At 36.7% G+C, this 17,869-nt stretch overlaps 1 protein-coding gene across 1 annotated transcript in view; it reads left to right on the forward strand.

The window, feature by feature from the left end:
* The window catches only part of BBS9 (Bardet-Biedl syndrome 9), a 283,769-nt gene that overhangs the window by 21,681 nt on the left and 244,219 nt on the right, over window positions 1-17,869 (forward strand). Inside the window, exons 6-9 of the mRNA XM_054273742.1 lie at window positions 9,081-9,255; window positions 12,957-13,041; window positions 14,747-14,930; window positions 16,162-16,291. Of these exons, the coding sequence (XP_054129717.1) occupies window positions 9,081-9,255; window positions 12,957-13,041; window positions 14,747-14,930; window positions 16,162-16,291 (574 nt within the window). The remainder of the gene's footprint in view (window positions 1-9,080; window positions 9,256-12,956; window positions 13,042-14,746; window positions 14,931-16,161; window positions 16,292-17,869) is intronic.

Consider the following 17,869-nt stretch of genomic DNA (forward strand, 5'->3'; position numbering starts at 1 on the left):
ATGCTTTATATTAATTTTATTTTGGTGCAAATCACTCCTATCAAAAATTGCTCTACTACATCATTGTGGTAGCTTAGCCCCTAAGTACCAAAGAACTGCTCACTCACTTTCTCCCACTTCACCCTGGTGGACTGGAGAAGAGAATCAGAAAAAGGTAGAACCTGTGGGTTGAGACAAGAACAGTTCAAAATTGTAAATGAAGTATGATAGGAATGATAATAGGAATAAAATGAAGAGAGAAATAAAACCCAAGAAAAACAAATAATGCACAGTACAGTTCCTCGCCACCTACTGACTGATGCCCAGCCTGGCCCTCATCAGTGATCAGCCCCTTTACAGCCAGCTCCTCATTTGAATGTTCTCAGTGTGTTTCCAACAGGCTAAAAATACAGGATAACAAATTGTTCCTGTGATGTCTTTTCTAAGATTGCCAAGAAGGAAACAACTAGTAGGATGGTGATTTTTTTTTTGATAGACATGTAATTCACTGAGTCATTTGACCACAAAGTAAGAGTTAAGCTTTTCTGTATGTTGGTTACTAGCCTAGGATATATATAGACAAATGACTTGAATGTGAAAAGTGGCTGTGTTTCCTTGGTGTTTTTTAGCAAATTAAGTCAAGCTGTTTATTTCTAATTTTTTTAGGGTATATTTAAAACTTCTTGAAGTTATATTGGACTTTCATCTAATATTCTGTACGTTAAACCCTCACTTTTGTGTTGTAAGCTTCTGACCATCTGACTTTGTTATAAATATTCTCAATGAGTTCTTTGGATGTGAATGCAGTTACTCAGGAGATCATTCTTCAGTACATATCTTTAACAATTCTTTAGCTCAAAAAGTTAGTAAATAATCACATAGAAGGCGTAAAGTTGGAAGGTACCCCTGGAGGTCATCTAGTTCACAAACCCTGCTTGTCCCTAGAGCGTGTTAGTTGGGTTTGTTTCCAGATGGCTTTTGAATATTTCCAGTGAGGGAGACTTCACAATCCCTCTGGGCAGAATAGTCCAGTGCTTAGCCACAGCCTCACAGTAAAGAAGTTTTTCCTCATGTTCAGGTGGAACTTCCTGTGTACATCAGTTTCTGCCCTTTGCCTCTCATCCTATTGCTTGGCACCGCTGGGAAGAGTCTCAGTCCATCCTCTTGACACTCTCCCTTCAGTTACTTACTATATATGTTGATGAGGGCTCCTCTCAGTTATCTTCCTGAAACTAAACATGCTCAGCTCCCTCAGCCAGTCCTCATAGGAGAGATGACCTCATCCCATAATCATCCTTGTTGCTGTCCCCTGGACCTGCTGCAGAAGCTCCATGTCTCTCTTGTACTGGGGATCCCAGAGTTGGACACAGCATTCCAGATGTGGCCTCACCAGGGCTGGGTAGAGGGGCAGGATCACCTCCCTCAGGCTGCTGCCAATGCTCTTCCTGATGCATCCCAGGATACCATCAGCATTTTTGGCCATAAGGGCACACTGCTGGCTCATGGACATCTTGCTTGTTTCCCCCAGGTCCTTCTCCACAGAACTGCTTGGACAAGCTGTCTTGGACCCCTCGTCCCTCTGGGGCATGTTCCCCTGGGATTCTTCAAGAAGGTCCCTGAGGAGGCCAAAGTTAGCTCTCCTGAAGTCCAGTGTTGTGATCCTACTCATTGACCTCCTTCTTCCTCACAGGACACTAATGATTTCATGGTCACTGTAGCCAAGGCTGCCCCCAACCTTCACATCTAACCATACATTCTGTGTTTGTTAGTAAGGTCCAGCAGCACACCTTTCCTAGTAGGCTCCTTCACCACCAGTGCCAGAAAGTTATTGTCAGTGTTTTCCAAGAATCTCCTGGGTTGTTTATGCCTTACTTGTGGTTCCTCCATAGATGTCCAGGTGGTTGAAGTCCTCCATGACAACCAGGACTTGTTACTGTGAGGCTACTTTCAGCTGTCTATATAAGACCTCATCTGCTTCCTCCTCCTCCCCCTCAGGCAGCCTGTAGCAATCACCCACAACAGTGTCACCGTTAATAGTTTGCCCTTTAATCCTAACCCATAAGCTCTCAACTCACTCATCATCCTCCCTGAGACAAAGCTTCATGCATCAAAGTACTTTGGGAAGTGCTTAGCCATCATGAAGCTTCTTAGTCTAAGGAGACTATAAAAGGAGAAGTAGGAGAAAAGATAGGGAATTTCACTGGGTTTTAACAGTGGGATCGTGTAGTTCTGTCTCATTGCTTCGTGAGAACAAAATTTTCCGGTCTGTTTTAAATGGAATTTTAAGCTTGGTAGATTTATTTGATGATGGTGACTTAAGATCTAATTGATAACTTTTGAAAGTACCAAAAATATTGAAAAATAGGGCATGTATTCAACTTCAGCTTAACTCAGTGAAAGGTCTGATGTTGATTTATGATTCCCTAAAAACATCCATGTGCCTGAACTATTCAGTCAAGTGTTATTGATTTTGAATGGCGGCTGGTGACAGTACTTGTTTGTGGGAGATTTGCTAGTGCAGTAGAGTTGTTCTGTAATATTTATATAATGTATGATAGGTGTATAACTTTAGATGAGAGCAGAAAAGTTCACAGACTGGAATTTCGCCTACTTGCCTTAGAAAAAGTTATGCCAGTATTGTAATGCCTGTATGAATGCAAGGCTCTTAGAAGAAGATTTTTGCAGCTGCTAGGGCCTGAAAAGTAGTTACTGAACAAGTTATGGCAACAAGCAGAATTCAAGGACAAGAATTTTGCCATCTCTTCATGAATCATCATTATACAGGCTATACCCAGGCATAGAGCCATTTTCAGGACCTCCTCTATTTAAGCTATATATAATTAATCTTCTGCATTGAAAAAAAGAAAAAATTTGAGTGACACCACTTTCACAGCTGCCTGAACATTTTTACTGAGGGTATTTCTTGCACTAGGTGGAAACATGCACTTTTATTTGTAGAAAAAATTATTCTCTTAATATGGAGGTTGTGATAAACAAATTTTTGTACTACAGTACTACAGTCTGTTTAGGGGAAGAGACTTTACCTGTCATGCATACACAGTGCCAAATACTATGTTTCTTTCAGTAGGCATTTTAGTATGTTGGATGTTGCAGCTATGACACTTTGGGATCTTTATACTGCATGCTGGTCTATCCTACTCCTTTTATCCATCCTAGTGTTTTTCCTAAGGGTCCTTCCACCACCTCAGGTTAAGATGAGATTTAAAGGCATAATTCCCAAGTAACATAATTTAACTATGTCATCTTCTGTGGCAAGACTTGAATCAAGAACAAAGGAGTGTATCACAAGTCTCTAAGGGATTAACAGTGTGAGGGCTGATTGGCCTTTGGAGATACTTCAATAGTTCAAGAGTCTCTTTCCATCTGAAATCCTCCTAATGTTTGATGGCAGGCAGAAATCTACAAGAGATTAGAATTCAGTATGACAGGTAAAAGAAGCAATGACATTTTTTTTTCTTGTGGCAGCTCTGACTCCATGCTTTACTATGACTTGACTAGAAAGGCTCCTTATAGAGACGGCTGTTACAGAGAGAGCATCTGGGACTTATGAATATGTTTTACTGCAATGCTTTAATATCCAGAATAGTTTGAGAAATATTTCAAGCTAACATCAATAGAAAAAGGACTTACATGTTTTCCTTAAAAGGAAAGGACATACATGTTTTCCTTAAACACTTTCCTTAATTTCTCTTGAAATTCTTCTCTTCCTATCCACTACTCTATTTTTTATTTCCTTCCTACTGGAGGGATTGTTCAATTCCAGTAGAAAAGCACCCAGTCAGTGTCAGCTGGAACGTGTGTACACTTTGTGCATCAGTTGGGAGGGGTACTTGCATTAGCACAGAGCGATGCGGGGCAGTTTTTGTCTTTGCTTGTGTTCAGGGTATTGCCAGTCAGATCCTCTGGCCTAGGATGAATGGCCACAGCTGAAGCCCTGAACTTTGAACCTTTCTGTATTTATGCAAGGAGCAGCCACCAGACCTCCAAGCTAGTAAATTCAGAGTTCTTTTTGAATGTACACTGACACGTGCTTTGTGCACTGGGTTAGGGAGGTAATGTAAGACTTGCCTTTTACTCGGCATACATTGTTTGAAGAGCTGATTTTCAAATGGTGTTTCTATTTGCCAGACCTGATCCCTGAAGTTCTTTTCTCACAGTTGCCCCAGATCTGCTTTACTAAAGGAGCTGTACTCAGCAGCAAGTTTTCCAAAATGGGTTTGAACTGGGGAAGTCTGTGTTCCCTATGCTGTGAGAAATTTCAGGGGCAAATTTCAATGAGGAAGGAAAAGGAAAGCATACTTGCTTGTTTCAAGTCAGGACAGGAAGTTGTCTTCCTGTCTGTGAGAATGTAGTTTATGTGCATCACTTCACTGGTCACTTTTTTGTCATATGAGGAAAGCATTTCCCCTGTATCATTAAAGGGATTTGAGACTCCTGAGTGTCTTGTAAATGCCAGTTTATATTTTAATTTTATTTCATTGATGCCTCCTTCCACACGAGGCTTTTTTAGTGAGGCATTTGATTACCATTGAAGGCAGTTAAAGCTTTCTCTGCTGGCATCTTCCTAAACTCTGTCATTTAATGTAATTTAAACATACATTGTTATTTTTTCTGTGACTTAAATTGTTTTATTTACAGTTTTACTTTTTAATTTTTATTTTTTCTGATTTCCAGTTTATCCCACTGCAGTTTTCATTGCCTGATTTCATGTGGTGCTCAGGCCCTGTGATTACATAATGTACATTCTATGGAAATGATTTGATGCCAGAGGGGAAGCTCAGAGTACAGGAAATCATTAACATGCAAAAAAACTTGAGCCCCAAAATAGCTTTAATTAGAAGCTTATTTCAAAGAACTACCACCTGCCTCTCGTTTTGTCTTTGCATTAGCTCTAAAAATACATTGTGGCTTAAAAGTGTGATGTAAATATATTCATATCTGGAATATATTTTTGATAATAAAACTACAAAACAACAGTAGCTAGTCTTGTGCTTAAAAGTAGCACTCTCTGACTAAGGGACATTCCTCTTGAGATGCAAGCTGCTGAAACTATGTAGAGTACACTAAGTGGTACCATCTGACATGCAGAAAACACTGTGGTTTATATTTTCACTTTATAAATGTGTCACTGGCAAGGCCAACTGGCTGCAATTAACTTTTTGAAATGGCCATTTCTCGTTGAGTGTTTGGAGGACTGCATTTCTCAAAGTGAAATGTAACAACTCCATTCACTACACACACATTAAAAACAAATGGCTGAAGGAAATAGGTTGATCTATGAAAAGTGGGAAATAAGAGTTCATACACAATTTAATATTCTTTAATTGTGCTTTACATGTAATAGTTTGGATAACTGGAGTTTGAAGCACTAGGACAAGCTAGTTAAAATCCAAATTTGGAAATTAGCGAGTAGGAACAACACAATTATGATGAGCAAAGTGGTGGGCATATTAATAATAAGTGCTGCTGTGCTTTTAAAAGCCAAAAGAGTGATTCCTGATTCAGTCTCGTGCTCCTGTTTCTTTAGACAGTACAGATCAGTACTACAGTGTGCTTGCAGATCATTGCTCTAAAGAACTTGTCATATTATGTCATGTCATATCCTATTGTGTCACTACTGTGTACACAGGAGAGATTTTAACAATGATATTTGTGTGTGATTTTGGTTATGCATGCTAAAGATGAATGCTCCCATGTTTCACATGACATGTAGCTTGATATATATTGCAGGAAATGCTGTAGTGCTTCACTTCATCACTTTCATGATGTTATGGAATTGGTAAGAAGATTGATGTTCATAATATAGGGAGGAACAGAAGCTATTACTGTTTGTTACTTGAGCAGCCTCAACATTTGTAATGACTTTTACTTTTTTCTGTTATTTGAATTGTAAAATGTCTACTGGATTATCACTTTGTATCAATTGTATCTGCTATAGTTTTCATCAGAAGAGTAGAAATTAACAACTTAATTGTATATTTCAGACAAGCCTAAACTCTAGATTTTGGTCAGCAGTTGTCTAAGAGACAGTTTTCTTACTAGTATCAGTATAACCAGGAAATTTAATTATATTACAAAATTGGTAAGATTTCTGCTGTAGTAAGGACATTCACTTTGCAATTAACGTCTTTTACTTTTGGTCAATATCAAAAAATGCTTAGAAGTTTTCAAAATGTAATAGCAATTTGGTAAAAATTTAAACATACATAACATTGTTATTTTTTTCTGTGACTTAAATTGTTTTTTTTACAGTTTTAATTTTTCATTCTTGTTTTTTTTCCCCGACTTTATATTTTTCTGTGCAAGAAAAGATGAAAAGTAGTCAGCCTTAAAACCCCTAAAGTACAAGTATGTTCTACCTCTGTGCCCTTCAAAATAAAAATTTCAAGCTGCTATCTGTAATTGATTTGTCTTCAGGTTACAGGTGCCAGGGAGTTCCCCTGAAGTTAGATATTGAAAGTTAAAGTTCAGGAAATAGGGCTATTGGACAGCTGCAGATTTCCTTTGTAGCACACTACTGATGAAGGAGAATTCATAGGAGACTGTGGAAGGGGATTTGAAGATTCTCTATACCCAGACTTACAGGGCTACATTCTTGAGAGAGGTGTAAGATGGAAGTGGAGCCAAACAGTTGGCTACTGTAAAGTGGTGAGGGGGTTTACAGTGTGCCTCATGCTGAATGTGATTTTGAGGTAAGAGGGCTGTGGTCACACAGACACCTGGGTTATGAAGAATTGTTTTCTTGTGCATCAAACAAAAATGCCACTAGTTATTTGTAGTAGCCAGTGACTATACTATAACCATATCTGAGAGAGTGTCGTGGCAACCAGTGGGCTGCCACCTTTTACTAGATATCAGTGTTTATACTAGTTTCTAAGGGAACTTTTATAGGTTAATAATTATTTTATACATCTGGCTCACTCATATCCTTTCTAGACTACATCAGCAGTGTGATAAAAATGTCAGCAGCAGTTGGGAGGTAGAAGCTGGGTCTTTATCATTGATAGCATACCAGTACAAAACTGCTCAATTTTCCCTGCTGGTTCCTAGTCTTGTCTGATCAGGAGCATGTGTGTGATAGGAATAAATCCTGTGAAATTTCACAGCTTAGAAGGGACAGAAATTTACTGTAGATGCCTTGGAGTAGATCAGAGATAAAAGACAGAATGACTTCTTTGAATGTCTGATTTGAATGATTCTTCTTTTGACACCATCTAGTCCAATCCCACTTCCTGAGCAGATTTGGCTAGAAGTTGCTCAGGATTGTGTTCTGTTGTATTTTCTGTATGTCTATGGGAGAAGAATCTACAGCCTTTCTGGAAAATGGGCTGTAGTGTTTGATGACCTCCACAGTAAAAAAAACCAAACAACCAAAAACCCCAAAGCAAAACAAAAACAACAAAAAAACCACCAACAAAAAACCCCTCCAACCTATGTTCAGATAGAATTTCATGTGATGCAGTTTGTTACTGTTTACTTTAGTCCTGTAAGTGGATGCCACAGAGAAGAGTCTGTCTTGCTCTTGTCTTTTCACTAGAGACTGAAAGATTCAACTTTGCCTCAACCAAATGAGCAATCTGAATTGCACTTTCAAATGTCCTTCTTATTATGTGTTTGTTATTTGTAATAGGGTTTATGATATGTTATGAATTATATGCAAAATCTGGAACAAAAGGATTTTTAGACAATGGGAAAATCTAAAAAAGAGATTAAGAAAGTGGCAAGGACCCTGCTGCTTTATCTTCCTTCTTTTTTTTTCTTCCCTGTTTTTACCCTAAACTAAATTTTTACTGTGTATTTCAATCACAAGGACAAGTAATACAACATACTTTCTGGCCTTTTACACTATTTACTTTTAAGTAGTTAAAGTTTCTGTGAAGAATCACAGTGGAGATGAACAATGTTTTGCACTGTACATTTTTTGCATTTCAGATATTGAATATTTCTTTGACTTTTGTTACCTTTTTGGAACTGTAAGAATGAAGTTTTAGTCTACTTTTGTTTTGCTTCACCTTCCTTTGTTAGAAAACTTATTAAAGGATTGAGGGTGAAACTTGTAGAACAGACAATTTATTTGGGTTTTTCATGCATACAGAATCATTCCTTAGACAAAACAGAGTATTTTAATTGAGGTGAATAGACATTTGGAATTACATTTGAATAGACAATAGACATTTCAATATTTCATGTAGTGTTTTCAAGGTAAGAGCTAATCTATGAATTCAGGAGAGATGCATTTATCAGCTTCAGAAAGAGTTAGTCCTAATGGCATAGCTCTCTTTGAATGCCTAAAAAATACTGTTTGTACGAGTTGTTACCCTTGCATATGAAGTGCATAATCAGCTTTTGATCTAAGAAATCTTCCCAGTGAGACTTCGAATTTAGATTGGTGTACTTGAGGCATGACAAGCCATGTCTTATGTCATGTCTTATGGCTGCTGAATAATGCATGAGGCTTGAAGTAATTTACTTCAAGCTGCAATTTTTTTATTTGATGTTTTTTAGGCTTGCTGGTAATACAGAGTTGGACTTTTTTTTTGTTTTTTCTTTCCTTAAGGACAGAAAATGTGAATGTAAAACATGGAAGATATTACCATTTTGTATTATTTTCACAACAATACATATTTGTGGGTCTTTCTGTTATGTTGCTTAAGTAGACTTGAAATAGAATTGGTTAATTTAAACTACAGTTGTTATGACTGCTTGTAAGGTATGGAAGCATTTAGGAACCAGAATAATTTAGTGTTTTGGGAATATTGAAACATTTCTTTAGACAGAAATTATAACAGTTATATCCTTAGGAATTTTGTTTTGAAATAAAGTATCTTGCTGCTTTTTTTTAATGTATTCTGAATGTTATTCCGCTCCACAATCTAGTTTGTTTTTTTTAGAAAGTAAGCTTTTATAGAGGTTGGGATATTTAGTGTTTTTCCTCATAGTAAACACTGCCATAAATGAAAATTTACTTTTGTTAGGATTACTTATGAGTACAATTTTAATTTACTCACGATTTTAATATTAAAACTACACAAATAGCATTGCTTTGTTTCCTTTGTGTTTCTTTCTGTTGCTTCCCTTAGGTCGAGATTTGATCTGCATACAGTCCATGGATGGGATGCTCATGTTGTTTGAACAGGAAAGTTACGCTTTTGGCCGCTTTTTACCTGGTTTTCTTCTGCCTGGTCCTTTGGCTTACAGCTCTCGCACAGACTCTTTCATTACAGTCTCTTCTTGTCAGCAGGTTGAGAGTTACAAGTAAGTGTTTATGTTCAGTAATTATAGTGTACTTTGGTGGTATCATTTACTAGGAAAACACATTGGAGGTAATCTTGTTTAATTTTTAATGCCTTTGCTGGAGTATCCAAAAGCAAGTAGTTGCAGGAAAGATGTTATATGCTGCTGAGGGATGACTGTCTCAGTACAGTCATAGAAGAAATTGTGCTGTGAGTTCTGAGGACTTTATGGTCCTATTTTGTTTTTATAAAGGTAGTAAGTCTACTAGTTTATCAAGGCTCTGTTGCTCCCAAGTGCCAGGTTTTTTTCCTTGCTTCAGTTCAGTCTAGTCTGTGCTTTCAGCACTGGAACATGGATGAAACTGTTGTGAGCTGCTTTAGCTTGTGACCATATTAAGTTTATGGGTTCAACATTTAGAAAAATAGAACAATATGGAAAGTGAAGACTGTACAAGACATTTCCACTTCCTCCAAGCAGAGGGTCTGTGTATTATAAGGCCAACCAGACACAAATCTAATAGATAATAAGAAAGAGAATGTGAAAGATTTTGGTGGACAGGCAAGGGAGCATTTGTGTTTACTGTGGAGGAGCAGCTTGAGTCCATGGGGCTCTCTGATGCAACCATCATGTTGAGAGTTTATCAAATATCCATCTGTTTAGAATCAGATGGATGCTTGAGCAGTGGGACGTTGTGGTGGATGTCAGCTGTGAAGCCTTTCTCAAACAAGATGTTTCCCCATTGCAGACCCTTGTTCTCACAGAGGACTAATGTTAGGGTTATAGAATCTCTATCCCTAGCAGTAAATTGGGGTGGGGTGGTGTTTGGGGCAGAGCTACTACCTGTGATGACAAAAATCCACACCCCCTAAAATGGATGAAAAAGTGTCAGAGCTGTCAGTCTGCTCTGTAAGAACAATAGTTGTTCACAGTTCTAACCAGCAGGCAAAGATGGATGATGATGATACTGAAGCCAGTATTTCCTTAACATCTTCATCCTGGATAGAAGGACAATGTATGTCCTGAAATTCAAGGACAGTGTCTAATTTCTGGAAGTGGCTCATATAAGAAGGCTAGATAGGGTGGCCATTCAGAGGAATCTCATGAGGCTGAAGCAATGGGCAAGTACCTTAAGGATTTTTTTCAGAGGTAATCATACATATTGAAGAAAATAAGAATGCCCCTTTTTATAAATAATGCCATGGGAATCTAATCCAGAGAATGTTAGTTAAACACAGTGCTTTGTCACACTACCCTGTTTGGACACCTGTAGTTCTCAAGGAATATTCTTTTTATTTTACTGCTTAAGATTAATCAGATTAGAGGTATCATGTATTGTTTTCTTAAAACTGGACAAGATATACATGCTGCAAGTAAAAGTAATTTAATAAACAATTCATAATTTTCCTAAGAATTTAAATTCTAATACAATATTAGAATAAAATTGTAATATAATCTATTAATGCTGTCAAGGAATAAAGAAACATTTTTTCCTTTAAAATGAGCATCTCACATGTTTAAATTATGCTCAGATTCTTGACCTTTACAAAAGATGTGGCTACAATTATTAGTCAGTCTGTTATTAAATCAAAAGTGTGCCATCCTTACTGTAGGGATATAGTTGTAAAGGAATTTTTCACTTGGTTATTGGTCTTTAATGTCAAATGTTAAGACACTAATGGAACTAATCTCTAGTGTGTGTCTGAAATATTAGGACATTAGAACAGAGTTAAGTAATCCTTTTAAAGTGAAGGAAATAGATATACTAAGGAGAGAAGAGGTTATTTTTATGGTATTGAATAAAAAATACAACAATTCCATCTAGTGCTTTTAGCAGAACAAGTTGCCAAACTTCAAATTACCCATTTTCTTATAGCTCTTACAGACCAATTGCCTCATTTGATAGCAATTTTTGCTGTGTTGGTCCTGAATTCTTTCAAGACCTAAAGGCAAAATGCCTATTATATGCTTGATGTGATAGCTGAATTGAAAGTTTGTGTTGGTAAACTGTGGCTTGAGTTTTTTTTCATTAAAGACTATATGCAGGTAGCTGGTACCTAAATATCAGTATGTATTGCTGTTTGATGTGAGCTTGATTTGAAACCTCTGTTTTAGGTCTCTGATTAGTTATTTAAATGTTATTGTCCTTTCCAAAACTATCCGTAAAATATGGTGAAGAGAAAATTTTGTTAGGTCAGGATCCTTCTGGCTCCTTAACTCAATTTATTCAGTGATTCTGTGAATCTGCAACTTCTGTTATAAATGTGTTAAACTGAGAAAGGGAAGTAAATTCTTTCTTACAGAGGGCAGTTAAAGACATCCTAGTTGTACTAAAAGCAGCTTTCTCAGTATTATTAAATAGGTCACAGCATTCACCTTAAACAATTAGATTTTTTTACTCCAAGTACACAGTTTACCTTTGCAAGTAAAACAATTTTAGAGACTAAAATCCTTCAGTAGCAAGCAGAGAATCAGTGGATAGTTAGGTTTGGAAGGGACCTCTGGAGATCATATAGTGCAAGCCCCCTGCCAAGACAGGGTCACCTTGAGCAGGTGACACAGGAATATCCAGTTAGGCTGTGACTGTCTCCAGGGAGGGAGACTCCATGACTCCCCAGCCAACCTCTGCCTCTTCCCTCAATGTAAAGAAGTTTTTCCTCATGTTGAGGTGGAACTTCTTGTGTTTTTATATATGGCCATTACATCTTGTCCTTTTGCTGCACCACAATACATTCGTGGAATATGAAGAATATTGTTGTCATCATTTTAAATATCCAACTTTGAAAATGAGGAAAAATATGTACTGCTATTTTAGATTGAATTGGAACATTCAGAGTTGTGTTGCTTTAAGCTTCAGAGCTGATGGCACTCCATGACTTTTTGGATCAGTTTTACTGGGGTCCTATTCTATTTCACTTATGTAGAAACCTTCAGTATTCCACAGATTATCTATGTGCATACAGAGGAAATGGGGTAGATCAGTGAGTTAGGATACCAGCACAAATTCAGGAAACAGTTGCAGAAGAATTAGTGAGGATGAAGTGTGAACACACAACTTTACATAGTTGTAAAGAGGACAGATAGATGTGCAGAGCTTTTATGGCAGTTGATGTTTGTTCAAATGTCTTCATTGCCAAGTTTTCTTAGCATGGTTTGTTGGCAATTAAAATAATAAAACCTCCCCAAAACTTTCAACTTTTGCTAAATGTGCCACCTACTCATTTCAGTTTACTGTGGTCTCTTAGATTGGAGCCACTTTAGTTTACTTAATGGAGCTGCTTGTAAGTTTCACTATTAGACAGAGCAGATTGTATTTCTGAGTGGTTTAGAAGTTTTTTGAAAGCTTAATAAGAGCAAGAAAAAGTAATTTTTTAATTAGAATTTCAATTTCATCATTTGATACTTTGTTTCTTCTATCTTTGTGGTCTGTACTTCTATCTACTAATATTTAGACTGTTGAATTTATTTTAAGTCCACATAAAATCTGAATAGAAATGCTTGTTTTAATTTCTACCTTTACATTTAGCTGCTACCCTACACTGGTACTAGTCTTAACATCCTTGCTGACAGTAGACATGTTGCAGTAGGCTTTCTAACCGTCCATTTAGGCTGTGATTTTACTGTGTATGCATACTCATGATAATAATATTTTATTTTTTACTTAATGTAGAAGGTAACTACAAAGATACGATTCTAAAAAAATATTTTTTAACTGCCTGTAACAGATACCAAGTGCTGGCATTTGCGACAGATGCTGATGAAAGACATGACACAGAAGAGCGAAAACTCAGTTCTGGAAAAAGGCTTGCGGTAAAACCTGTTTATTTTACATCCCCTGTATGGACACTGCACACATATTGAAATGGCTGACGCTAGGTAGCGAATGGAAACATTGTCTGCTGACAAAGGACCTCATCCAAGTGCTGCTAAAGGCAATGGAAAGACTCCAGTAGATTTCTATTAAGGTTTCTTTGGGCTTCAGTTGTTTTAGGCTGGGCCTTAAAACTTGCTGTTGTTCTAATGAGAAAAGAAAAACAACTGCAGTGAAAATAACTATTTCCAGGGCAATTTGTAATGCAGAACCTACACTGTAGTAAAATAGATAAATAGGTACACTTGAATTATTGCTCATGTTTTTAAACGAAGTCTGATTGTGACTTTGTGTTGTAGAAAATTAATCTCATTCTCCTTGGGGAATCCTTTGTACTTAAAGTTCTCAGTGAAATGTTTCCATAAATAATGTCCTGAACTCTTCCTGTCAAGAACCTGTGGATTCAGCAGTCTTTTGGAGGTCCCTGTCACTAATTTGTTTAATATTTGAGCTGCGTCTTCTTGAGAGGAAGGGAATTTAATTCTCTGTGGTCCTGCAGTAGAGTTGCTTGTCAGCTAAATATACTGCATATATAAAATGCTAGAGTCATCATATTTCAGGTACAACAGTAAAATATTGGGAGAGCATCTTCCTTCCTAATTGTAGAATTTTTCAAATACACATAGGCTGAATCCTACATATAGAAGTAGGAGAAGGCAATTTATAAATTAAAAACCTGGAGACTTCATCAGATAGACTGCAAATGAAACAGTTTTTTGAAATCCAAAACATGAAGCATGCTTCGAAACAAACTTAATAAGCTGGGCTTTTCCCTTTAACTTTTAAGCTGGCACTTCCAGTTTCATATATCAGAAATGCTAGGATATTTGCTGACACATTCTATGCTCTTTAAGCAATATAATTAATACTATATATAGTATTATATAGGAAGTGCTGACACTTGAACTTTGATATACCTTTACTTCAAAATTCTAAATTTCTGTTTAACCAACTTGGCAAAAGTCAAAAGCATTTTTTGCATGTGTGTTTAGTTGAAATTTCTCAGAGGAGCTGAAGAAACAAACCAATGAAATGTGTCAATAAGCAGTAGTATTGTTTAAAGACAGGTGAGGCAGGATTTCTAAGTAGTTGTTTATTACATCAATGTACATAGTTGGAGAAGGAAACAAACTATGGCATACACCAGCATTTCTCCAGATTAAAGGGTGTACATGAGTGACTGCAAACATAAATATTGGTTTACACACCTAAAACATTTGTCTAGTTTTCTATTTACATATATTGGTAGAATCTGTTGTCACCTTTTGCTCTTTATCCTTGTCCTTTAATAACCAAGGACATGTACAGAGGCAGATGAAAGTTATTCTAAACATCTATTGTTGGATTCATTAGTTAAAGTATGAAGCATTTCCATTTTGAATGAGATGTGTATTTTTAATTCTAAACGTACTTAACTGTTTGCATAGCAAACAATTCATGACTATTAAGATGTTTTTCCTGCTTGAATCACATTAAGGAAAGTTACTGACTACCCTCAGAATAAGAGGATAATTCTTATCCGGAGAAAGACCTTGATTTTGCTTTTCTATCTATGTTAATGATACGTAATTTGCTTAGTTCTGAGCCTTTATCTTTAATATGCAGTTGTCATTTGATTTTTGAAGCATGCTTTTTCTTTTGAAGGTGGATTGGGTTTTAAACATTGGAGAGCAAGCACTGGATATACGTGTTGTCTCATTTAATCAGGGGGCTTCTTCTGTTTTTGTGCTTGGTGAGAGAAACTTCTTTTGCCTAAAGGATAATGGGCAAATACGATTCATGAAGAAACTTGACTACAGTCCGAGTTGCTTCATTCCTTACTGTTCAGGTTTGTAAAAGGAAAATGTAACTTTAGTTTGGTTACTTTTTAAATATTTTTTTTTTAACCACTGAATAAATATATTTTTCTGAATAAGCAGACTGGGGCATTGTGCAACCTGGTCTAGTGGAAGGCGTCCCTGCCCATGGCATTTAGGTTAGATATTAGGAAGAAATTCTTGAGGGTGTTGTGACACTGGAACAGGTTGCCCCAATGCTGGCAGTGTCGAAAGCCAGTTTGGATAAGGCCTTGGTCTAGTGGGAGGTGTCCCTCCCATTAGTGGGAGCTGGGACTGGATGATCTTTAAGGTCTGTTATAACCCAAGCCGTTCTGTGATTCTGTGAGTCTATAATCTGTAGAATCATAGAATTTGGAGCTCTCTTTTTGAACGAGGCAGGTTTATTTTCAAATGTTACTTTTTGTGAAGTGCCATAATTTTTAGAATCTTAATATTTTCTTATCACCAAATGAAGATATGTGTCTGGTGCCCAGCTATCAAAGCAACAAACATGGAAGAATGACAGTCTTTGGAAGAGTAAAGTAGTGTTTAAAGACCTTCTGTTTGAGGACCTTTTGATTTATAACCTTCTGATATTTACAGATTCTTAAAAATATCAAAGTTTATTGTTATTACATTGGTGGAAACAACTTGTTTAGATACTTGGTTCAAATTACAGACTATTAATACCTATTCTCTTTTAATGTTTCAAAAACTATCTGATAAGTTTTTGACAGTATGTCTCCTTTTGAACTTGAAATATAATTTTAATCTGAAGAAATTTGATCTTAGCAATCTTCACATTTTGTACTTTCTGATTTGAATTGTACTATAAATAAACCCTATAAATGCATACACATTTAATTGGTATTCACAAGTGAAAGAATTAGTGAATAGTGTAAGCAGCAGATATTTAATCAATGTGTATTTTGTCATATCTATCCTGGCATGTCAACATGGCCATTATGAGTCTTTGTCATGTTTTAAATTACCAAACATGGCTGACCAGAACCTTAGAAGGTTGTGGCATGTATTGTGAAATATGCAATTGAAATTGGTATCCATAATTAATCACATATGTCCTTGCTTGTGTCAATGTAACTTTCCTAACTTTTGATGCTTTATAATAAATTAATTTATAACAATGAATGGATTAAAAATAAATGAAAACATGACTATAAAGAAAAGTACTTTCTTTTGAAAAATCTTTCATCCTAAAATTGTTTTTTTGTCTTTGAACAGTGCGAGAAGGAACAATAAACACTTTAATTGCAAACCACAATAAAATATTGAATGTTTATCAAGATATTACATTGAAATGGGCCAGTCAACTTCCCTGCATTCCTGTATCAGTAAAAGTAGCGAATTTTCAGTAAGTGGCTTGTTAAAGTTTACTTTCTACTTAAAATAATCTCTGGTTTTTGATTAATCCGTGTCTAGATGCTAACAAATAGTTATGAGGTATGTAACAAACAAGGTAACTTTTAAAAGGAAAATTGTAAGTTTTTTTCTTTGTTTTGTAAGATGTTAATTTGATTAATGAGTGCATGTCCTAGGGTAACCTTATGGTGCTTTATGTATGCTAGAGCAATACTTAGAATTGCTCTATTGTGCTTTAGGTTTCCTGTTTTTTTTGAGGGAAGTTTGAACCTGGAGCCACATAGCTCCAGCCCAGTAGCTTCTTTCTGAAAAGAATGAAAAGTGTGGTTGTGCAATCTGGCAAGGTTCTTCCCTGAGACAGGAAAATAGGGAAGCTCACTGAAAATCTGTTCTTCATTAAGCGTTTAAGAGCATATGCATTCCAGAGATGATTTGTTAGAACAGATTATTAAAATCCAGTGTTAAATTATGGAAATAAAAGAATGTTTAAGTTGCTGAGGGCTGCACTGCACCAGACCAAAACTCCTCCTAAAAGAAGCATGAGACAGATCAAGGAAAAAGTGGTTGGGTGGGGGATTAGGTGAAGGGAAGGTAGGACATGTTTATAACTTGTGCTGGGACTGAGATAAGCAAACCACAGTAAGGTTCAGCCAGTGTTTTTATACAGTCCAATTTATGCCTGTACTGTGCCCCCAGAGCTGGGCTGGGTGCTGGTTCCCCAGTGCCTATGACCATAGGGGATGCAGCAGGAGTATCCCTGTCATGTAGATCTGATCCTCAGCAGGCTGGTGGCTGTTGGGCCAACATACACTGGATTGCTAAACATTTGATCATAAGTCAAGCAATTTACCTCCAAACAAATGGAAATAGAACATCTGACTAACTGGCTTTGCTGAGTTGTGCAGAGTAATCTGAGGGATGTTTGTGTTTTGTTGTTACTAATAGATACAAAATTAAAAAAAAAATATTCGTAATTTATTTTTTTAGGTGAGAGTTGGATTGGCTTTCATCCAACAAACAGGTCTTAACAGCTGAAAAATAATGAACAGTCTCAGTGGGCCACTTAGTATAACCCAGAAGTTAATTATACAGGATACAACAGTACAGCTTTTGAAGTATGGAAAAAAATCTTTGAATTATAAAAATTTGAAAAAAACCACTGACATTTACAATAGCAGATTGCACTAACATTTGTATATACAATTACTTGTTTGGAAACCCATTATATTGAACCATCTGTTTCAATAATGTGTCTAAAATGTTTATGCAGCTTCTGGCTGTTCCCTGTGAACTTCAACACTCAGCAGTTTGATATTAGGGAGAAATTTGAGAGCCTAAAATCTGTCCCAGCTCAATTTGCTAGTTAGAATTCCCACAGACCTACAAATGACAGGGTTTGACTTGGGGTTGTGTTCTTTAGCAGGTAGAGAGGCAGTAATGCAGTGATGCAAACCTTTTTATGCAGGCACTGGTGACCCAAGGAACATCTGTGTGCCTGCCCCCAGTGGCCTGAAAGGCACTGGGAGAGAGGCAGGGCTGTATGTTTCTGAGCTATGCTTTTACCTGGCTA

This window comes from Melozone crissalis, unplaced genomic scaffold (assembly GCF_028551555.1).
Source record: "Melozone crissalis strain CALT ecotype California unplaced genomic scaffold, PUWL_Pcris_2 ptg000016l_1, whole genome shotgun sequence".
NCBI lineage: Eukaryota > Metazoa > Chordata > Aves > Passeriformes > Passerellidae > Melozone > Melozone crissalis.